Source organism: Girardinichthys multiradiatus, chromosome 15 (assembly GCF_021462225.1).
Source record: "Girardinichthys multiradiatus isolate DD_20200921_A chromosome 15, DD_fGirMul_XY1, whole genome shotgun sequence".
Classification (NCBI taxonomy): domain Eukaryota; kingdom Metazoa; phylum Chordata; class Actinopteri; order Cyprinodontiformes; family Goodeidae; genus Girardinichthys; species Girardinichthys multiradiatus.
The window spans coordinates 28,588,537-28,613,111 of NC_061808.1; the positions used below are offsets into that span (position 1 = coordinate 28,588,537).

General features: G+C 42.6%; 1 protein-coding gene across 13 annotated transcripts in view; it reads left to right on the top strand.

Moving 5' to 3' along the window:
- The window catches only part of LOC124881654 (neurexin-3b-like), a 435,641-nt gene that overhangs the window by 311,476 nt on the left and 99,590 nt on the right, over positions 1 to 24,575 (top strand). For all 13 annotated transcript variants that reach the window (XR_007041703.1, XM_047387345.1, XM_047387341.1 and 10 more), the window contains one exon: positions 4,538 to 4,719. Coding sequence is in view for 12 of the 13 variants with exons in the window: in XM_047387345.1 (XP_047243301.1) it covers positions 4,538 to 4,719 (182 nt within the window). In the remaining variant the exon portion in view is untranslated. The remainder of the gene's footprint in view (positions 1 to 4,537; positions 4,720 to 24,575) is intronic.

Consider the following 24,575-nt stretch of genomic DNA (forward strand, 5'->3'; position numbering starts at 1 on the left):
GATTATACTGCATACAGTATAACACATGGGAACACCTTCTCTCCATTAACTAGACACATAAATAAGCAATAGATAACTTAGAATAACTTGGAATAGTTCAGTCTGTTCTTTTTTTCAAAAGATTCACATGTATATTATAGTAAAACACAAAATCTAAACGGATAAAACCTGACGAATGAATCAATACACCACATCCCATATTTAGATGTATTGTCTGTTTTTACACCACCTCTTTGCAGCTCTTTACAGTAGGACAGACAGGCCCAGTCTTCCTCCCTGTAAGTCAGCTACATCTAAACAGTGCCTTTTATCACAGCATGGTGTTGAAGTCTGACTACAACCAATTACCCTGTTATAACACAATGGCATCACGGCAGCTGCTCTGCTTCTTTTTTTCTTTTCTTTTCTGTTGCTGTCTTATAGGTAGCACCTTAGCCTTGTGAAATTTAGATGCTTGGAGGAACAATATTGAGTGCACATTCCAGTAAAACTTAAAATGTGAAATATTTCTATCAATGTGAGAAACTGGCCTTGCTTTGACATCTTGTTTGGTCTTCCCAGATTTCTTTTCCTGTTGGTTAAGCTCATTGAAAGCAGTGACCTTCTGTGATTTAAGCATCTGCTTAAATGTCTTTCTGTTTTGTTTTTTTTCCTTTTTTAAGTTTTCATCTGGTTTGGTTGATGTCATGTTGTGGCCTGAAGGACATATCTGTCCCGTAGACAGGTGTCCTGACCTTCTGTCTGTACTGCCACGCCTCAGGGGACCTCTGTGAAATAGAGGCTACGGCTTTGACCCAGTCTCTCATCCACTGTTTGTGTCTAAATGGAGTCATGCTGCAGAGGCAATGAATCATAACACGAGAGCGGGGAGTAATGTATTTATGCATTTAGCTTTAGTTTAAAAAACAACCCCAGTGGTTTTTCTCTGGAATAGTTTTAAGTATTTTATCAGAATTTACTTCTAGGTCCAAAACAGTAAACAACAAAATTCTCTTTGTTTGTTTCAAAATGCTCCATATCTTCCTCTTTCAAATGAAGGGAGCTACAATAGGATTTCAGATGCCCACTCTCACTTGTACCCAATGGCCATAGCACTATTGCATTATTCAAAGAAGCAGACGAAAGCCTCCTCTGATTAACCAAAAATACACATCATTTGCAGTACTGTTCAGATTGTAGATTTATTTCCTTTTGATAATAATTTTGTTGCCGCTGGATACAGAATTCTGTATACCAACTATGACAGAGATAATCTTCATAATGGCCTTTACCTTCTTTTCAGGAAGCAATCTATGAACTGGGGCAAGCTCAGATGCTTGCCACTGATTCTTAATTGGATTTAGCTATGGACTTTGACTGGGCCATTTTAACACAGAAATATGCTTTGATCTCAACCATTTTATTGTAGCACTGGCTGTATGTGTAGGGATATTGTTCTGCTTGAAGGTGAATCTCCACCTAAGTCTCTTGGCTACTTCTCGTCAGTTTAGGTGGATGGCCATGTATTGGTGGGAGTCTAGGTGTGCGATATGCTCTTTCATTTTCAGAAAAGGGAGTGAACAAATTTCCATGAAATGTCTAAAGCTTGGGACATTGTTTTATTGCCTAACCCTGCTTTAAACTATTTCACAATATCCCTGACTTGTCTGCTGTGTTCCTTGGTTTTCATGATGCTGTTTGTTTCCTAATGTACTCTAACAAACCTCTGAGGCCTTCACAGAACAGCTGTAGGTATAATGGATTAAATCACACCCAAGTTGACTCTGTTAACTAATTAGGTGACTTCTGAAGGCAACTGATTGCACTGAGGTTTATTTAAGGGTATCAGAGTAAAGGGGATTAAATTTAAATGCAAGTTACACTTTTCAGGTTTTTATTTGTACGAAATGACTATTTTCATTGAAATTTACAATTAAGCACTTTTTTTTATTGATCCATTTCATAAGATCCAAATAAAACATGTCAATGCAAATGTTAGTGACAATGCCTCTCAGAGTTGTTTTTCCGGCAAAAGCAGCACAAATTGATATGCAGCGGATTTCCTCTCTGCTCTGAGAATCAGCCAGAGCAGTCTGGGCCCGGCAGGTTGTTAGTGAGGAGGTGCTACATGCCAGCGATCTCGGGTTCTCTTCCTTCTCTGCACATGTGCTGATAATCACCCACTAGCGTGACTGCATGTGAGGGGGCATTGCGGATATGCACGCGTATTTGCACACATTCCTACTCGAGCATCACGATATACACTTGTGCCTCCGTCATCCGGCTTGTTTGCGTGTGTGTGTGTGTGTGTGTGTGTGTGTGTGTGTGCATGTGTGTGTGTGTGTGGGGGTGTTTCATGGTGAACATTGTCTTCTTGAAACACTAAACAAATCTCCTCAATGTGATAATTGGCTCCCCGGGGTGCTTGTATCTTTGCTGCTCATCATCGTTATCCCCTGAAGAAAAAAACATGAGTGTTTGTGAGATGAGATAGGCGAAGTTAGCGCAGATGTCAGGGAAATGGATCCCAACTCTGCCTTAACTCTGGTTGCGAAGAAAAACTTTGAGGCAACACAGTGGGGCCAGATCCTCTGCAGCCGTTCTGCAAAATGCAGGAAATCAGGTGCTTGTATTCTGACAGTTCACGTGAACCTTTTCCTCCCATTCACTCCCTTGTTAAACTCCTCTATGGTCCATATGTTTGCAACATAGACTGTCATTTAAAAAAAATATATTGTTATTGTGTTTTACAGGTTTTGCATTTAAATATATTATTAATATCAGGTAATTTTTTATAAAATTAAGCACAAACCTCTGCTGTGAGCTGTCCTCCGAGGCTGAGTGAGTAAAGCTTTCTTTAAAGCCATTTTTCTAGGGATTTAAACCAGTAATGTTACAGGTTATTACAGCATTTATGTTTTGAGACAAAAATTGAAACAGTAAGAACTCTCCAGGATTTTGCATCATTGACTGATTTTAGGAGTGAATGTATTAAATGTAGGTATAGCCCTTTATATCGACCCTTGTGAGTTTCACCCTATGCCTCCCATGGTTCCTTAACGCTAGCTTTGTTAATGAATGATGCACAATAACTCAGCTGGTAATTTATGAATGACCAGAGGCAAGTTAAAGACGGGTTTCCCTATGTGGCTGTATGACCAAACTGTTTGTGAAAGAGATTCTAAATTTCAGGTGTTTGAAAAGCTCTAAAGTAAAGCAAGTGACATATTTCCCTTTTAAGAAAAAGTGAAAAGAAACCATTAGTTTATAATAATTAGTTGCAAGCAGCTGTTTGACGCTTAGAATGCTTTACTTGTTTGGATTTTTTTATGCCACATAGACAACGGTAGTTGGTGGTTTGCAGTGCTGACACCTGAGCTGTGTAAAAAGCAGACCTGTTTTTGTGCTTGAAGGCAAATAGAGATGCTCACCTCGCCAACAGTGTCTCTCCTGCGTTCGTAGTCTTTCCCATCCATATGTTCTTGCAGTCTCCGGGGTATAACGGACCATGGAGCAGATTGTTGGCCGCTTCATAGGGGAAACAGTGAGACAGCTGGGCACCCATCACACGGCCAAACAGATGTTCAGGTGACTCGAAGAGGAACTGAATAGTAATGGCAGTGGGTGGGAGGTGATGCGGAAGACGGAGAATATTAATGGAGGCAGAAAAAATGAGTTAATACATCGATGCAAGGACCGGGAGGCTTCATTAGCAATCCCCCGTCAGCCTGCAAGGTGGGCCAAATGCTTTCCACCCTCCCACAGCCTCAGACGTTGCCTTTGCCTCCCATACAGATTCAGCTACTGCACTCTATCTGCTCTAGGTTTATAATGCCTTTGATCTCTTGATTATTTTTGCCTAAACGTGAACTGGATGGCTGAACAGCTCATTGATTCAGCGCCTTAATTCTGACACACCTTAGGGAACATTCGGAAGCTGAAACTGAATCCGACCCTACAACCAGATGATAAAATGTTACAAGGCTGTGGCAAAAATAAAAATGGAAATGTGCAAACAGTTTTCACAGAGTCTATGGCTTCAGGCCAAGCTTGATTAATTCAGAGGCTCGCATCTGACACACATCTGCATGATGCATAAGCAAATATTTTGGCAAAGTCCTCATTCCCTACTGTTAGGGAGACCCATTTATCAAATTAAGCTCAATAAAAGTTCTTCAATCTCTGTTCCAATCCCTCCTCCACAAGCACTTCTCTATTTTACTGTGCCAAGCTTTGGTCCTTGGTTGCAGGTCTCATATATAATACATGAGGATTGGGAGACTTATCCCATTCTGTCCATACTGACTCTTATTCCCAATAAAGGGGCTATATCTAGGAGCTGGAAATGCCAGAGTTGGATTCAGGGGAGATGCTGACTTCAACCTAAAAGTTGGCAGTGGTTGAATATGAATTAAATCCTGAATCAGAATACAGAAATCAGCACAGTTACATTCAATAAACGTCTGTTGATTTAGCCGTCCTTATTACTTGTTGGTAGATTTAAAAAACTGAACAATGCTTTAAAAATTAAAAGGAATATTTTGTTGTTGTCTTTCAGCTGGCACCACCTTCATCTTTGGCAAAGGAGGAGGCCTCATCACCTACACATGGCCCAACAATGAGAGGCCAAGCACGCGGACGGACCGCCTGGCGGTGGGCTTTAGCACCACTATTAAGGATGCCATCCTTGTGCGCATCGATAGTGCCCCACGCCTGGGTGACTACATCATGCTCCACATTGTACGTATTATTCTTATCAAAGAAGCCAGTGTGAGGTCCAGCTTGGTTTTCTTTTTCTTATTTTTTTTGCTATCTTGAAGCCTTTTTACTGTGTTTTGGAAAAGTGTTCCAATTTACTAATCATGATTTCTGAGGCAAATTGGTTGCAATGATTTTCTTGAGGGTACCATAGTAAAAGGGGAGAAATACAAATGCAGGCCACCATCAATTCATCCATTTTCTATAACCGCTTCCTCCGTACAGGAAGAAGCAAAAGACGTAGACTGCTGGTGCCTAAATCCAGCTGTCTACGGGCAGGGTACACCCTGGACAGGTCCCCAGCCTATTGCATGGCAACACAGAGGCACAGGGGACAAACAACCATGCACACATTCATTCGCACCTAAGAGAAATTGAGAGAGACCAATTCACCTAACATTCATGTTTTTGGACAGTGGGAGAAAGCCTGAGTACCCGGAGAGAACCCACGCATGCAAGGGGAGAACATGCAAATTCCATGCAGAAAGACCCCCAATCGAGAGTCGAACCCATATCTTTAAAGTTATTATTATCTTTAAAATGATAGCGGCACAAACAGATTTTTTTGGAACACCAATATAACACAAACGTTTGAAAGCATTTGACACTTCAGATCTAACAAAAAATGGTTTTACAAATTTCCTGATGCAAAGGTCAACCTGTTCCTCCATATTATGTAACTCAATCAGTTTGCTAGTTTGTGGCACCATACTGCACTACGTTTTGTTAGTCTATCACATAAAGTCTCCAAAAACCTACATTAAAATTTGGGGTTGTAATGTGACAACATGTGAAAAACCTCAAGGAGCATGAGTATATTTTCAAGGCACTGTATTTTTTTAACATGTTCAAAGACAAGGTGAATTCAACCAACAGACCTCTACATAATTAATATTCTCAGGGCAGGCCTCAGGCCAAACAGAGGCAGTGTTTCTCTAACTGATCTGTGATTAAGATGCAGAGAGCAAAAAAAAAGTACAGTTCTCTCTCCCGTCCACTCTGGCCCCACTCACCACCCTCCCTCAGATAACACCACCTCTCCAGCACATTCAAACCAACTCTCAGCATGAATAATAAATCCAGCTCTCCATACATATGCAGTGTTCTCCCGCATGTTGGAGAAACACGATGGAAAATGGGAGAGCCGCGAGATGGAGTTCATGGCCAGTGGACCAATCACCCGCACAGCATCTTAATAACCTCTCACTGCGACCTTGTGTGTTGGCTCACGAATATAAGCATTAACTATTAACATATCTATCAACTTCGGCCTGATGAATGCAGGGCATCAAATCACTGCAGTGGAGGTTTGACAGGGTGGTGTTTGTTGGGGATGGAGGAGTTGCTGCTCACGCCATGTGAAAAACAGAATGTGATGACGAGAAAGGTGGACTACAGTTGCTAAAGCAGATTGAAAGTCTTTTTCTTCTTAAAGAGGACCCCGCGTCTCCTGAGTTCTGGCCATGTGGTGCCGAAAAGCAGCCATCTGCTCTGCAGAGATGAGGGCCAACAGCATGGAAGTTCTGAGCCTGCTTTACAGTACAGAGTAAATATAAGAAGTCCATATGTGTGGTTTTGCATGTATGATTAGGAGAAAAAGGAAGTCAAATGGCATGGATGTAGGGAAAGCAATAAAGATATACAGTAAATTGCGTGGGTGGTGTTGTCCCTACATGGTTCTAGCTGAACGGGTAATTGCACGAACCTCCTAAAGGAAGGAAAATAAATGCCTTTTTAAATTTGCATTTAAGATATCATAGCAGGGCTAGCCAAGCAGGATATTTCCTGTTATTTGGTTTCAATTAATTGGACAGTGAATGTCTTCATTTCCTCACTCTCGTGCTAATAAATCTATTAATAAGAAAAGACAAATACAGATTTCACAAAACTGCTCTGAACCTGGTTTATTTTTGCTATGTGGGTCATGTTGCACTTTATTGACATCCGAAGTGACTAAACAAAGAGGGTTTCTATTTGATTTTAACTATAATTGTAGCCCTAGACGATAAAATAAGTGGCCAAAGCAAGGTACTGTACACCTCCTCTGTTCTGCAATTTCACTTGAGCAGAAATTAAATGAGGTAGGCTATTTTTTTTCCACGCCAGGCGAACAGTTAAGTTGTGTTAAACCTTGAGTGAATATTTAGTTGTGAATATTTTTGGAAAAAATGATCACCACCTCTTGTCAGTACTAACATTTGTGGCTGATATCTGGGGAAAAAACCACACCTGCAGCTGAAATGTTAGTGCCATCGACATATGGTTTAACTTGCTGCTAAAGCAACTTTGCTTGGATATGTAGAGATGCTTTAAAATTAAATGCCTGACTACAATAAACTGCCATGAGATACATGTAACCATTTTTAATGGCACAAAGTCAATGTTTGCTCTCAGCAGTATGAACTTCGTAATGCATCTGAAGCAAAGGTTAAAAGCATTACGCTGGTCGATTGTGGATGTACGTCCAACCAAAGGTCTTGTCATGCTCTTGGCTATCACCTTAGCTGTTACAATTATTAGGTTGCTGTTGGAACATTAGCACATACCAGCAGCACTTCACATCTTTGATAGCTGAATATATGGCAGGGAAATGTCAACAGAAAAAGAAAACACCTTAAGCAGATTTGAAGATAATAGTGGATTATCAAAACATACATGGCACTTTGTTTAACATGCAAAGCCCTTAGCTGTGAGGAAAGACAAACAGAAAACCGAGGGATGAGCTAATCACAAACTCTCTCCCCAGTCTCACTCTCTCTATTGCTTCCCTCATTATATCTTACTCATGATTAGCTTACAGCTTGTTTGGCAATCACAAATTAAAATGCTGATTGTAGTGTTTACATTTTAACTGGTAAGAACAACTGCATGCTTGGGTTGAAATTGCAGGGGCAATTTGCGAAGGTGAGTGGGACATTTTGCCCCTACTGGCATCTCATTTACGAATCCAGTTGATCTGAATGTGGAGTGTGCAATGGATAAAGAACTTTGTCAGCTTCCTAGGAGAATAATAACTGCCCTGATGTAAATTCAAAGCTGAATCCCTAAACAATGTTTTTGCTTTAGATCTCTTAAGACGTAGCTTTATCTCTACCCACTTGGCTTCGCTTGTTTTTTGATTGCTCCATGCCCAGGGTGCCCTTCCATCAAGGTATGGTACGAGCACTTGGTAAAAAAAAATGGTTGAGTCATTCCTGCCCCAAAGTATCTTGCTTATCCAATAAACAGGAAAATTCATGAGTATTGAACTGTGTGAAAGGCTCATGCAGAGTCTGTAAACCAAGCAAAACTGCCAGAAAGCACAAACAAAACAATTCTAGCTCACTAAGATGCAGGTAGCACGCTTTTGTATTTGTCGAAAAAATACCAATACTTCGGTAAGAATCATTATGTCAAGCCAAATTGACACGTACAAGTTAAAACTGTAATGTAGCAGTGGCATAGTTGGATAATTTACTGAGATAAAATATACTGATTGTAATGGTATATTTAATTAATACTTGAAAACACTACTGGAAGTCGAAATTCAGACTGAATAAGTCAGACATCACAGCCATACTTTTAAAAACGTGGTGAAAATTAGAGACTACAGTGTTTATATGCACGTTTTCCATCACATTAATAGCATAACTAATAGCATCTATAATATAACAATGTCTATTTGTTTATTTGTTTCTTCTATGTTTAAATGCATGCAATGGAGACAAATACATTGTTATTGGCTTGTTCAGCTAAAAGTAGTTAGCACTGCAAACATAGCAAATCCCACTTGGTTTGCAACTTTCAACCAGAACAGTGTCAACTAGAGTGTGAATATCATTCCAAGGCAAATAGAGGCACTGTTTAATTCTCTCAGCCACTCTCAGCTAAACTTAGATGTATCACACTTCTAAAACTTGATTTAAACTTGAGATAACTTTCAGGTTGATACACAGTTATTCAGATTTTGTTAAGATGTCTGTGGGTATAATTTAGATGTCGCTGAAATGTATTTTTAAATAAGACTGCTCAATGGAACACCTCGTTCCCTCACCTTCAGTCATGCTCAAAAACACAACAACGACAAACACGACGATCAGCCAGGGTCCTATTTTCTAATAGAGCACACCCACACTGAATTTCATTATCCGTTTGAGTTTTTCCTCTCATGCTAATTCACTGTGAGAAAAGGTGCGGCTGCTGGGTAATTGAAATCCTTCACGCAGACACTGAGAAGCAAGACGTGGAACGTGCCGAGGGTCTGCGGATGGCAAATGCCATACGTGAAACCTGTTGTCTTTTTTCTAAACGCACTCGTGCACATGTACAAAATTGTATTTAGATTTTAATGAATGAATGCAGAAGTATGTTTGTTTTTCCTCATTCCTGTCAGCATCCATTCGTCACCAGACCTCCTCTGTCACTGTGTTTATGTCAAGCACTGTCTGTTTCCCCATCTGCTTCCTTTGCTGCCCTCTCTTGCTGACAGACCTAATATAAGATGTTTGATGTGTACCTGTGTGCATCAGTGCGTATATGGCCAGCAATGTATTGCTTCTATCAAGTTACCCCAACCTCTGCAGGGGAAAGATAGATATTATCATGGTTACGGCTCATGGCCTCTGATAACATTACAGCTTTGACTTTGTTTTTTTTGTTTGTTTTTTTTCTCACCTCCTACATTTGGTTCCCCCTTGATATATTTAAGGAACTGGTAGAAAATAACTTGCACCTGTTTACAGGAGATGGAGTACATGCTCGCAATATTTAAAGATCAACAAAGGATTCATTTTTATCTTTGCCAGATGATAATTTGGATATATTATTCCTTATCATATATTAGTTTATTTTAACTAATGAATGTTGCTTCAAAGTGTTATCTTTACATTGGCTTCAGCATTGTTCCATTAAAAAGTCGATACACAGTACCAGATTATAGATGCAGTAGATCAATATTGCTATTGATAAATTAGATGACACACGACTAGATGGACATCTTTGTAGGCATTATAAGCAAATTCGGAAGTGTATCCAACCCTGTTAATTTTGCTAAAAAGTGAAAAAAGTACATAAGTGTACATACAAAAACAATGTTGAGTAAATTTGAGCATGCAGTCTTCTTATTTGGTATGTTAAAAGTTAAATGTTTTGGAACGTTATGTAATGTTCTAGAAATCAGTGTGTGTGATTTAAACAAACGTAATTAGTCAAATACAATCCAAAACATAAAAAATCACATGAAATCTTCAGCTGCTAAACATCATTTTACAGGAAAAAAAATTATTCAACATACAGTGATTTAATTTTTGCACCACATGTCAACACTAACCTAAACCTTCTTTTAAACTGTGTAACAATAATTGTGTTTAACCTGTTGCTGCCTCTTGTTTCTACACTGGTTATATAAAGGTTGAAAAAAAACAATGTGAATCCCAGTGTGGGATTTCATTGTTTTCTGTAATCCAGACTGATGAATGTCAAGATTTGCCTCAGAATGCTCACACACTTTTTTTCCTGTGTTTGGCATGTTTAATAAATGAGGGTCTGCATAGGCTCCAGACATCCTGCTCACTGGCTGACTTTAAAGCATTCTTTACTGCAACACTAAGGCAGGGCATTTGTAAAGTAAATGTTATGTATCTGATTGGGATGTTATTGATCATTAGAGGAAATTACTGATGAAAACTACCAACCAAAAGCCTGACATTTTATTATTATAATAATATTATATATTAGTAAGACTTCCTCCAAGCACAAAATGGAGAAAGCAAACTACACAGCATCTCACTGTTGGATATTTAGATTAAAAACATTAATTAATTAATTAATTAGTTAGAACATGTCATGCAACCGAACTTGGGACATACAGAGCTTCGGGAAGTCTAGGGCCTCTGGGCAAGTGTCAGCCCTGCCTTGTTGGTAATTAATTTCTGTGTGAAGAGTTGACTAATTTGCAAAAAAAAAAAACACTAAGATAAATATAAAGCGTTCTTTAAAGAGAGTGCAAGATTAGTAACATCTTTAGTAAATTCACCAGCGCTCTGGTGGAGCAGTCGTCAGAAAATGAATGGTCTGAATGTCAGTTTTTTCTGAATAACTGCAGCTTTTTTCACCCAAAGGCCCCAAGTGTTATGATTCTGACCCGTCTGCCTGCTCTGCTCTCACTCATGCAATCAACTCATCAGCTTCACCTGTCTGCTGCTGCGCTGCTGCGCAATCACCGTCATGCCACACACCTGTGGAGCTGCAGTTATATACAGCCGTCTGACAGGCAGACAGTGCCAGATTTTCAAAAACATTTGTGAGTAGTTATCCAGCGTTCCTTCCTGACTGATCTTGTTCTCTGACCTTGCATTGCCTCACGGATTTTGCCTTCCTGCTCCTTGTCTGACGGATTGGATTTCTGGATTTCGACTCTGTTTTCTGCCTCTGGTTTTATGCCTCTGCCTGCCCCTTGTCTGACGCCTCTAGCCCTGGAATTCGACCCTGTTTCTGTCCCCGGATTTACGCCTCAGCCTAGCCACTGGTTTATTCAGCCTGAGCCCGCCTGGCTCTCAAGTCCGCCTGGAATTATTGTCAAGAGGACAATCACAGCTCTCTGTGTTCCTGTCACAGTTTCAGCTGATTCCCCGGAGGATTTGGATCAGTCGGCAATCCGACTTCAGTCTGTTGGACGCTTCCTCATTAACTGTCTGGATCACTTCCTCTTCTGGATTCTGTGCCTCATCCCCAGACTGAGAAGGTTAGTGGCTTTATCTAACCCTTTGCAAATCCTGAGTTTTATTCAGCCACTAACTAGTCTCTCTGTTCTCAGTGGTTCCTAGAAGCTGACTGCTGTTCCTGCTTTCTGATCCTGAGTTACTGAATAAACCTTTTTACTTATCACTTTGTGTTTGGCTGAATTTGGGTTCTGTCTGTGGTCGTGATAGTAAAATCTGGCCAAAAGATGGACCCATCGCCAGCACAGCAGTGGTGCACTAATGTTGTTCACTCTATTGCCCGTCTAGATTCCGGCATGAGGGAAATCATTTCTATGCTGTGCTCCATGACTCCATGCCAGCGCCCTCACAGCCAGTTTCCCCTAGAGTTCCTGATTTTTTGCTGTGGTAAGAGAACCTAGACTCACGCCTCCTGAGCTGTTTAAGGGAGATCCTGACCAGTGCTGTGCTTTTCTTACTCAGTGTGAGATTCATTTTGAGCTTCAGCCTTCATCGTTCCCTTCTGAGCGCTCTAAGGTGGTGTTTGTTATTTCCCTGCTCTCTGGAAAGGCTAAGCAATAGGGCACTGCTGAGTGGAAAAATGGTTTGGTCACGTGTGCTTCTTATTCTTCATTCTCCAAGGAGCTCATCAGGGTTTTTGATCCAGTTCTTCCTAGTCGTGAAGCTGCCAGAGGTTTACTCTCCATTAAACAGGAAGAGAGAAGCGTCACATCTTATATCATTGACTTTCATTTATTGGCAGCAGACAGTTTTTGGAACGAGCATGCTAAAATGGATACTTTCATGCAAAGTCTTCATGAGAACATCAAGGATGAACTGGCTACCCGGGACTACCCTGCCTCCCTTCACCAACTTGAGGACCTGGCAACCCGCATCGATTTATGGCTCACAGAATGGAGGAGGGAGAGGGTGTTAAACCTTCTTCAGCTCACAGTCCTGTTCCCCACCTAGAACCCAAGGGTCTTCCACCCCCTCCTGATCACCGTTGTGACCCGGAGCCCATGCAGTTGGGTTGTTCAAAGATATCTGCGGGGGAGCATGATCGACGAAGAAAGAATAACTTGTGTTTTTATTGTGGTGGACAGGGTCATGTTGCCTTCAAGTGTCCGTTAAAAGCCCAGGCTCAGTAGAGGTGAGGAGAACTCTACTGAGCCGAAGTCAACTGTCTGTCTCCTCATGCTCATTTCCTGCAACCATTCAAGTGTCTTCTACTTCTCATGAGGTATCAGTGTTCATTGACTCAGGGGCGGACACAGAATTTATGGATGAGTCGTTCGCCAGGGACCATGACATCAAGCTCCTTACCACGTCTGACACCCGTAATGTTCTGGCATTGGATGGTCATAGTATCAACAGTTCACACTACAAAACAGAGGTAATAAGACTCACACTGGGGGGCAATCATCAGGACGAAGTCACATTCAGTATCATCAACTCACCTAAACTACCCATTGTTTTAGGGGCCTCCTGGTTATAAAAGCACAACCCCCACATTGACTGGCAAGCCAAAGAGATATTGGGCTGGGCTAAGTCCTGCTCGGCCACTTGTCTGTCTTCTGCCTCTTCAAATATTATTCCGGAGAATGACAATGAGGAGACATACCCCGATCTGTCTAAGGTGCCGCCTGAATATCATGCATTCAAGGAGGTTTTCAACAAGTCCAGAGCCACGCCACTTCCACCTCATTGGTTTAACCAATGCCCCTGCAGTTTTTCAGGCATTGGTGAATGATGTCCTGAGAGACATGATTGGACAGTTTGTTTTTGTTTACCTTGACGACATTCTGATTTATTCCCAGGATCTGAAAACTCACAGAAGTCTTGTTCGGACCGTTCTCCTCCATCTTCTTCAAAATCATCTGTTTGTCAAAGCTGAAAAGTGTGAGTTTCACACCACTACCACTTCATTCCTTGGATTCATCATTTCTCCAGACCAAGTCATAGTGGACCCCTCCAAAGTCCAGGCGGTCTTGGAATGGCCTTCTCCTACCAAGCGCAAACAGCTTCAAAGGTGTCTGGGGTTTGATAATTTTTACAGACGATTCATCAGAAATTATAGCCTTGTAGCAGCCCTCTCAATGCTCTCACTTCGTCTAAGACAATGATTTTTTGGAACAAGATGGCAGAAAGAGCTTTTGTCAAGCTCAAAGGATTATTTACATCTGCTCCTGTTCTACGGTCCACTAACCCCGATAAACAGTTCATTGTGGAGGTTGACGCCTCAAACACAGGGCTTGGAGCAGTCCTAAGCCAAATAAATTCTGATGATCGTATTCACCCATGTGCCTTCTTTTCTAGAACTTTGTCCCAAGCAGAGCGCAATTATGATGTGGGGGACCGAGAACTGTTGGCAGTCAAGTTGGCTCTCAAGGAGTTGAGGCATTGGTTAGAGGGGGCTAAGGAATCGTTTTTTGTATGGACAGATCATAAGAACCTGGAGTACCTGAGATCAGCGAAGCGCCTTAATCCCAGGCAGGCAAGGTGGGCTTTATTTTTTGGAAGATTCAACTTCTCTCTGTCTTTCAGACCTGGAGTTAAAAATGGCAAACCGGATGCCCTGTCCAGAATACAGGAACCCTTCGAGTCACAGGCCTCTGGGGAGGATTAATTTATTCTCCCGGTATCAGTGAGACTTTCTGTCAACCATGTTGGAATTGGAAGGAGAGGTTAGAGATGCCACCAAAGACCTCCCTATCCCAACTTCATGCCCACCTGACCGGTGTTTTGTCCCGGAGTGCCTCGCACCCAAGGTACTTAATTCATGCCATAATTCACGTCTGTTCTGTCATCCTGGTATCAGCAGGATGTTGCAGATGGTCCAGACTCAGTTTTGGTGGCCATCTCTCGTCAAAGATGTCACAGATGACATCACGGCCTGTACTCAATGTTCCCAAGCCAAGTCTTCTCGTCGCCCTCCTGCTGGACTCTTGCTTCCCCTACCCATTCCTCCTCATCCCTGGTCACAGATAGCCATGGACTTTGTCACAGGTTTGCCAGTTTCTAATGGCTTCACAGTTCTGTTAACTGTCATCGACAGATTTTCAAAGATGGTTCACCTAGTTCATCTCAAGAAGCTGCCTTCATCCACGGAAATGGGTGACATTCTGGCACGTGAGGTTTTTCGCCTTCATGGCATACCCACAGACATTGTCTCAGACAGAGGGCCCCAGTTTGTGTCACGTTTCTGGAAAGAGTTTTGTTCCTTGCTGGGGATTACAGTTAGTTTGTCCTCAGGATTTCACCCACAGTCGGACGGACAAACTGAGAGGGCCAACCAGGAGGTGGAGACCAAACTTCACGCACTATGTGAGTCAGACGCAACTAAATGGTCCCAAAATTTACCCTGGGTTGAATATGCTGTCAACACCCTCCTGGCTATTGCCACGGCATCATCCCCTTTCCAAGTTGTGTTTGGTTTTCAGCCACCCTTGTTCACAGTCCAGGAGAAAGAAGCTGAAGTCCCTTCTGCTCAGGCCGCGGCCCTAAGATGTCAGCGCATCTGGAGGAAGGCAAGAAGGTCTATGACCAGAATCTCGGAGGTGCAGCCACGTACAGCAAATTGTCTGAGAATCCCTGCTCCAAGCTACCAGGTGGGACAGAAGGTTTGGCTGTCCACTAAGGACCTCCCGCTTCTGGTTGACTCCCGTAAGCTGGCACCTCGTTTTGTGAGACCCTTTCCCATATCCAAGATCATCAATCCTGTGGCTGTTCATTTACGTCTGCCTCGTGCCATGAAAGTTCACCCTACCTTCCACGTGTCCCGGATCAAGCTCTATGTGGTGTCCCATCTCGGGCCCACCTCCAGGCCCCCTCCACCTGCCCGGCTTCTTGCTGATGGCCCAGTCTACACTGTCCGGCGCATCATCCAGTCCAGATGGTAGGGACGTGGCATACGTTATCTGGTGGACTGGGAGGGCTAGGGTCCTGAGGAGAGGTCCTGGATTCCTGCACAATTCATCGTGGACAAAACCCTCATCCAGGATTTCCACTGCCTCCATCCTGATCAGACTCGGGGTACTGTTATGATTCTGGCCCGTCTGCCTGCTCTGCTCTCACTCATGCAATCAACTCATCTGTTTCACCTGTCTGCTGCTGCGCAATCACCGTCATGCCACACACCTGTGGAGCTGCAGTTATATACAGCTGTCTGACAGGCAGACGGTGCCAGATTTTCAAAAACATTTGTGAGTAGTTATCCAGCGTTCCTTCCTGACTGATCTTGTTCTCTGACCTTGCATTGCCTCACGGATTTTGCCTTCCTGCTCCTTGTCTGACGGATTGGATTTCTGGATTTCGACTCTGTTTTCTGCCTCTGGTTTTATGCCTCTGCCTGCCCCTTGTCTGATGCCTCTATCCCTGGAATTCGACCCTGTTTCTGTCCCCGGATTTACGCCTCAGCCTAGCCACTGGTTTATTCAGCCTGAGCCCGCCTGGTTCTCAAGTCCGCCTGGAATTATTGTCAAGAGGACAATCACAGCTCTCTGTGTTCCTGTCACAGTTTCAGCTGATTCCCCGGAGGATTTGGATCAGTCGGCAATCCGACTTCAGTCTGTTGGACGCTTCCTCATTAACTGTCTGGATCACTTCCTCCTCTGGATTCTGTGCCTCATCCACAGACTGAGATGGTTAGTGGCTTTATCTAACCCTTTGCAAATCCTGAGTTTTATTCAGTCACTAACTAGTCTCTCTGTCCTCAGTGGTTCCTAGAAGCTGACTGCTGTTCCTGCTTTCTGATCCTGAGTTACTGAATAAACCTTTTTACTTATCACTTTGTGTTTGGCTGAATTTGGGTTCTCTCTCTCTGGTTGTGATACCAAGGCTACTTTTTTGTTTGCATCTGTAATGCTTTACTCGGCAACAGCGACTCAATGACTGAGATACACATGATCATCCAGCAACCACTTTAAAGAGACTGTAGAAAGTCTCCCTATCATTATCATCAGGCCTGAGAGCATTTTACCCTATCCCAAACCAAAACTGAAAATGAGACATCAAATATCTTCCTCGTTACAATGGCTCAATGATACTCATGTTAATTATTACAACTTAAAAAAAAAAAGTTTTAGTGAGTGTTTAAGAGCTAGTAAACCTAATTGCTTGTTTTCAACTATTCAAATATAAAAAACAAAATATTTGACACTTGAGCATATAGTTATTCAGCCTGTTCATTTTTCAGATTGCATCCAAAATATACATCTGTATCTAAGAATTTACACATGTTTCATTTGGGAAAAAAAGGAAGCTGAATGTCTTTTTGTTTCAAGGCCAAGTATTCTCTGTCTATGTTTTATTTTGGTTTGAGGCTTTTGAGCTTAAAAATAACTAAAGTACTCTATGCTGACCACTAAAAGAGCAAAATATCCACAAGGTATTGATTGTTGAACATTTTAAATTTTACTTTTGGAGATTTTTGGTCACCACATGTCAAAGTTTTCTTTATTACTAGAAGGGATTAAATAAGTCCAGAATGTTAACTTTTAAATTTCTGTACTTTTTAACCTACATATATGATCATTATGCCACTTGAAATGCATTTAAGTGTCATTCAGTGTTGAAAACCAGCTCATTAAGATATTTGGCAAACATACACGTAAAAACAAGACTTGTAATGACAAACTATTGAAGTTAAACAATACATATTTTACTTAATTCTTCTCTTGTTCCATAGTGTCAACTAAAGTCATTAACTTAATCCACCAACATTAAAATGACTATACAGCATTATTTAACCAGAACAACGCTTCTTTTTTCATCATATGGTACAAGCAAAATGTCTGTTAACGACGAGGCACCTTCTAGCCTCTTCTCTGCAAAAGTCCAAATTTTTGAACCACCCAGGTTCTCTCCCAACAACATAAACCCAGCGATTGGGATAAAGAAATAACCCTGCACTGTCTGGGTGTATATGTTTAATGTTTGATCTAACTTTTCAATTTGTTAAACCTTTATTCTTTAAAAAACAAAATTTCTGTACCTATCACTGCAACAGATACAGAAAAAAATATGTTTTGTTTGCAGACCGTGTTCTTGTTTTAAGGTACTGTCACTGATATTCAATATGTTGAAACTGAATTGTTAAGGAACCAGGATGAGTTTGGTGCAAGTAATTTTTAATAATTTAATAAGAGTTTCAACATTCATCTTTACACTGACTGAAAATAAAATAAAATAAAATACAGAAGTAGACACATTGACACACTTAAATGTATATTACAGCAAAAGCCTTTTTGTGTCTTGTACTTTCCCAACTAGAACATGCTCCAATGCACACAAACATATGTAAAACATCACTTTCTTCTCTTTATTTCTCCCTCCCTGACTCCATCCTCCTTCTTCACTGCTACAGAACAAACACACAACACATCAGCTGTATATGCATTTAGAAGCAAAGAAACACACACAAGTTTCCAAGGGCTCCTTCAACAAATTTTCACCCTGCCGAGCGCTGCCACAGGCACTTCGGACATGATACAAGAGCTCTTATGGGACATCTGCCTGTCATGTCAACCAGAGGCACTTCGGGGTAACGGAGCATCACATACACACATACACCCACACCATTTGACCCTCTGCTGCCACCGTCCCACATGAACAAGAGCAAGTAATAAGTGCTCAAGGTGGACAAGCAGAGCAGCATCATTTTTATGCACCCATGTGGTCTGTGGCCTTAGCCCCAGCTTCAGCGATGTATTTTTCATAGATTTAGATGAAAAATTCAATGAGACACAACAAACTGCGTGCCTGCCTCTATCTCCTTTCCTTTCTGACAGCCGAATCCCAGAGGGAAGCCCGTGTTTTCACAGCTTCATGGTAGGACATGAATCACATTCACACGTTGATGAAGAGACAGAAAGGAATGATGAAAGAGACAGAGTAGAGCATCATGTACATCCAAAAGTAGAACAAATACATGGCTCTGACTGGGGGGTGAGGGGTGGGGGAAAAACAAGGAAGAGTTGGAGAAAATTAGGTATAGTGAAATATGGGTACTTTAGAATTCAGGGCAGGATCAGAGGCAAACTTGGCTCTGATAGGTCTTAGCACACAGGCACATTGGCAGTGAATTCCAAATTATATGTTGCCTTTCTGCATCCCTCTGACGCCCCACCAGCCACCCTCTCTCTCTCTGTACTATCTCTCACTTCTTATCTCTCTATCTTTCTTTTTCTGCATCAGTGCCACAGTGCTATTGTTTTTCACACTAAAGCCTGGATTGAACTCTGGGACCTAGTCGGTCAATCTGTTTGGATCCAACTGCAGTGCAGAAAACAGCTCATTTTCTGTGATAAGGGTCAAACTCACCAAGGTGTGGACCATAAGGCATCAGGCCAGCTGTTGTATTGCAAAAACACAAGTTATTTGTGTGAATACACTCAAACAAACTCAAGTGCAGACCGAGACCCACTTTTTGAGGTGGTCTTGGCCCACTTCCGAATGAACTCTGGTGTGGTTCACTTCTGGTGTGAATACAAACCGACCTCAACCTGATCCAACTACACAAAACATACTTCTCTTTGGACTTAACAAGCCACTGTAGCTGTGAACTTTATGCTGAAATCCTTCCTGAACCACGCTCTGTTGCTTCGCAATGCGGTTGCCTGCGTTTTTTTAGCTTGATGCAGAGCACAGCTTCTCCTTTGGCTTACAGCACGCATTCTCCGACGGGGATACGAAAAAATAGATAGTCACAAAATATGTGTGGAATGAGCTGCTCTTGACCCTCACAGTGATATTGTAGCTGTAATAACGACACAAATATGAAGAACAGAGATGCTTCACTTCCATTCTCGTATGTTCCATTTCCCAGTAATAGTTCACTCACTTACAAAAAGAACAAGTTAAGAGTGAATTGCATCAAACAAAAAAAATAAATAAATAAAGTCTGTTTTTGGTGCGGACCAAACAAGCAAACCAAAGGACTTTTCTGTTGTGAATACACCCTAGCGTTGACACCAGGAAGTGGTGTCTGTATTACATTGTAATTTAAAAGAAGAAAACTTGAAGGTGTCCCCCTTCACACTGGAGTAAGACTGTACTACTCTCTGTAAAATCTCTGAAACTGTTGTAACATCACCGGGCCAGCACCTGGCATCATGCCTCATATATGCACAATTTGGAGGCGAGCACATGTCTCTAATTCTTTGACTGGGAGCCCTACATCATTAATAGCACAGCACATAGTGGTCTGTCTTATGGTAAGTGAATTGCTTTCTTGATGCACCCCAAAGGACCAATCTGAGACTCCTCAGAGACCATCCATATTTTTGGCTGATTTTTACTGCCATGGTGCTGTCATAACCCAGTTTGAATGGAGGTTGTAGGCCAAATAGTTTAAAACAATGGTAGCTTGTGTTTTGTTGACACTATTTACCATTTTCCTCTGAGCCTTTTACTTCTTCACCCAATGGCTGAAGCTTAAAGGAAAAAGAGTTGGGGAAAAAGTGATACTCATGTTGAGAAACTCATAAAAATAGAGCCACAGGTGTTGTGGTTTCTAGTGCAGAAACCAATTGCTGGCATGTGGAGAATAGGCTACTTCATCATTTAATAATCTCTTGATATCCACTCTACAGAAATTCACCAATTGTTCCTTTTTTTTTTACACATCTTTGGGGGGTGCCATAAAAACTGTTTTTCCATTTATACAGGAGATGCAAACACAGGAGAGTTTTTCATTACCACAGTACCTTGGACAAGGTTTCATATGCCACCAGTTTGTAAAAAAAACAAACTTATGGAAAATACATCTATAAATGGAGGATTTAATAAAGGCATAGCTGAATGTACAGTGCCATAAGTGTGGTACAAAATAATTTACCCCTTAGTTTTTATCACAACAAAATTGAGATTTTATATTTTTTTTAAACAAATATTAAAAAATGAAATAAAATACAGTGGCTTCAAATTGTATTTTGGGATTCCTTTTGGGACACCCAGAAAATAGCAGTAACAATTTTGTTCAAAGGGCATCATTACCTTAACAATGAAGTAAATTATTCAAATTTTCAGCACCGTGTAATATGACATTGCTTCTTTTTTTTGTTAGTATTACAAGACAGGTGCTGCTTTTTTTTTTTTTTTGCCAAAATAGCGATCTAGCTGGTTCCTTTCAATGACTGGGACACACTGCTGACTGGTGACTGCTCTAAAAAATTGTTCTATAAAGCCATTTAAAAATGTGTCCTAAATTTAACAACCTAGACCTCCTCACACATTGCAGGCATTGCTAAAAAACTGCAGTGCTCACGTTTAATAACAGTTACACATTCTTCAGTCTTTTATTCTCTGTTTACCACAGATGAACACTGCAAAATTCTGCTCTTATGATCTCTCCCATAAATATTTTCAGTCCTTTCTTCTGTTAAAGCTCGTTGCAAATGTATTCAATGCAATGACACAATTTTCCTCTTCACTTGCTTGGGATAAAATGGTCAACTAAATCAGTCCAACGTAATAATAACGAACACAAATAGGGACACTTGCCATCACCATGGAGGAGCAGTACCATGTAGAAATATGAATATAATTAAAAAGTATCAATCACAGTGTAAATGTTCTTCTATCCATCTTATCCCAGGTTATGTTGCTGTTGAATAGATCTTGTTTGCAGTTGCATCTAAGATAGCAGGAGCTGCAGTAAAGCGATTTATTTTGGTAGTCGCACAAATGTTGGGAGTTGTATTTTTTTAACCACCTGGTTTGTAGTTTAGTTACACTTTCACAACTGTACCTAATCAGACAAACCTAAGCTTATATGTGTTGAAAATGTTCCCATAATTGAACAAGATTATTCCTCTGATTAGTGGATTATTTTCCATCTGTTACCGACAAATGAGGAACCAAGAAGAGTTTAGCAACTAAATGTGAAGCAACCAATGAAAAACATTTTTGCTCTTTTTTTTCTTTTGCTCCTCGTTTGCTCCTTTCACTTTTTGTTAATGGCCATGGATGAAAATCCTTTACCAGTTGTGTGATCTGCCCACATCGATCCAACAGCTAAGTTAAAACATCACCTTCTGAAAAGGATTATTAGCACTGCTGAGATCATATCAGGTATGATTATATGTTTAAGAAATAACAGGTAATGTTATGTTATACTGGTCATTTTTATTATTAAAGATGTACAAGTATATGACATCTCTGTCTTTCCACCTTTGACCTAATTTTCAACGTACAGCATGAAATACTTCTGAAAAATTGTCAAATTCATATGTGGTCTTGGTGATTTAAAAGCACAAAAAATAAAAGAATATTCTTTAAATAAAATTATATTGTTACCTCTATTCTTCATCTGTAGCAGTGAAGTTGATGAAGAATTATGACATGCAAGCATCTTTAATCAGATGGCATTTCTTTGTAGGCGCACCTAATAACCTACCAAGACATAACAAATCCGATAAACTCACAGGATGGGTAGGGAGAACATTAACCAAAAAAGCAGCCAAGAAGTCCTTGCCAATTGTGGAGGAGCCACAAAATCCACAGTTGATGTGGTTGAATTTCTTAACAAGAAAGCTATTAGTCCAAGGCCATGGTACTCGACCGGAAAAGGGTGGCTTGTCCTCTTCAGGTTGGAGGGGAGTTCCTGCCTCAAGTGGAGGAGTTTAAGTATCTCGGGGTCTTGTTCACGAGTGGGGGAGAAATGGAGCGGGAGATCGACAGACGGATCGGTGCGGCTGCCACAGTAATGGGGGCACTGTGCCGGTCCGTTGTGGTGAAGAGAGAGCTGAGCCGAAAAGCAAAGCTCTCAATCAGTGGAGCCTGATCTAAGGGCTCAAATGGGGCTTTAACCAGTGCGCGCAGGACGAGCGCTAAATCCCACTGAGGGACTAGGGGGGCGTGACACGGGTCTGTGTCTACGTACACCCCGCAGAAAACGCTTCATCAGCGGGTGGTTAAAGACCGTTCTGTCACCAAAACCTTCATGACAGGAAGAAATAGCTGCAGCATAAGTTTTAATGGTGCTGAAAGCGAAATTTCTGTTCATCAGCTGCTGGAGGAATGACAGCACCCAGCCTAATGGACATGAAAAAGGCTCTGCTCCTTTCTCTGCGCACCAGCGCTGAAAAGCTGCCCACTTTGATGCGTATGACGCTGTGGTAGAGGGGGCTCGTGCACCCTGAATCATGCGCACCACGTCGTGCGGGAGACCCAGCCTTACTAAGCGCTCCCGTTCAGCGGCCAGACCCAGAGACGTTAACCTAACTCTGGGACGCTCCTGATCGCCCCTCCCGCCTGGAGGAGTGCATCCTCTCTCCACGACAGCTGCCACAGGCGACCTGACACCAGCTGCTGCAGGCTCGGAAACCATGGCGCGCTTTTGCGCTCGGGGGCTACGAGAATCACTGAGAGCTGTTCCTCTCGGATTCGGTCCAGGAGCCGCGGGATCAGCGGACCTGGTGGAAAAGCATAAAGGAGCGTTTTCGGCCACGGGCTGTGAGCAAAGGCGTCCACTCCTAATGGTGGGCTCAGTGAGAACCACAGCTGACATTGTGTGTTCTCCCGTGTGGCGAAAAGATCCACTGCTGCTTTCCCAAATCTGCTCCAGATCTGAACAATCAGCTCGGGGTGGAGACTCCAGTCCCCGGGACGAGGACCACCTCTGGACATGATGTCCGCTCCTCTGTTCAGGACGCCGGGGATGTACACTGCTCTGATGGAGAGCAGGTTCATGCGCGCCCAGCACAGCAGCCGCCTGGAAATGTTCAGCAGCTGAGCCGAGCGCACACCTCCCTGGCGATTTATGTAGGCTGCTGCCACTCTGTTGTCTGTGTGGATCAGAACATGCTGATCCCGCAGCAGAGGAGCAAAATGCTGTGTCACCTTCCACACTGTGAGAAGCTCCAGCACGTTTATGTGGAGAGACATGTGGTCTGGCCACTGTGCTCCCACCGCCTGAGACTGACACGTTCCTCCCCATCCCGACAGGGATGCGTCTGTGAACACTGAGACGTGTGACGTCGGTCTGCTGAGGGGAACTCCCTCTGACAGTGGGCCAGGTCGGGTCCCACTGAAGGAGGGACTGAGATCATCCGCCTCTTCTGACGCACAGGATCTATGCGCAGGCGGATGAACCATCTCTGAAGACGTCTCATATGAAGCAGACCCAGCGGAACAACCACGTGAGCCGCTGACATCATTCCCAGTAACCGCATAAGTGACAGAGCTATCACTACACTGTGAGGTTTGACACGGAGGAGAAGCGCTGACAGCGCGTCTGTTCTCGGCTGAGAGAGCCGGGCTCTCATTGTGGCTGAGTTTAGCTCCACCCCCAGATAAACGATCATCCGGGATGGGAAAACAGAACTTTTTTTCCAGTTGATTGAAAACCCCAGAACTGTCAGATGTGCGGCCAGCTTCTTTGTCTGTACCGCTGCCTCCTTTCTGGACCGAGCCAGCAAAAGCAGGTCGTCCAGATAAAAAAGGATTCTCATCCCTGCCGAGCGCAGTGGCTGCAACGCCGTCTCCACACATTTGGAGAACGTGCATGGGGCGAGAGAGTAACCGAACGGCAGGCGGTTGTATTGATATGAGATCCCCTGATAAGCGAAACGCAGATATTTGCGGTGTTTCGGGATGATGGGGATGTGAAAATAAGCATCCTTCAGATCTATGGTGGTGAACCAGTCGTTCTGGTGAACGTTTTCCATCACCTGTCTGACTGTCAGCATGTGGAAACGTCTCTCCATGATCGCTTTGTTGAACAGGGACAGATCGAGAATCGGTCTCATTCCTCCTGTTTTCTTGGGAACCAGAAAATACCGGCAATAAAACCCCGTGTTTTCCTCTCCGCGAGGAACCCTGGAAATGACGTTTTTTATCAGGAGTTCTTGCAGTTCTGACATGAGAACGGAGCTCTGCTCCGGGGGAGGAGGACCGTCCGGACTGATCGGTCCCTCCAGTAACTCCTTCTTAAAATCCTCAGGGATGGAGGAAGAGAGCCGAAGCCACATCTGTCACTGCAGCAAAGTCTGCCAGGCAGCGATGCGGGAGGAGCACACAGCTGATGCCGCACAGAGGTTGAGGATGGTGTCTGCGAGATTGCAGAATTCCTCCACATCTTCCGGAGGCAGCTCCATCTCCCAAGCCTTCTTGGAGATGGCGTAGGCCAGGAAGGCGGTGTTGTTGGTCGTCACAGCG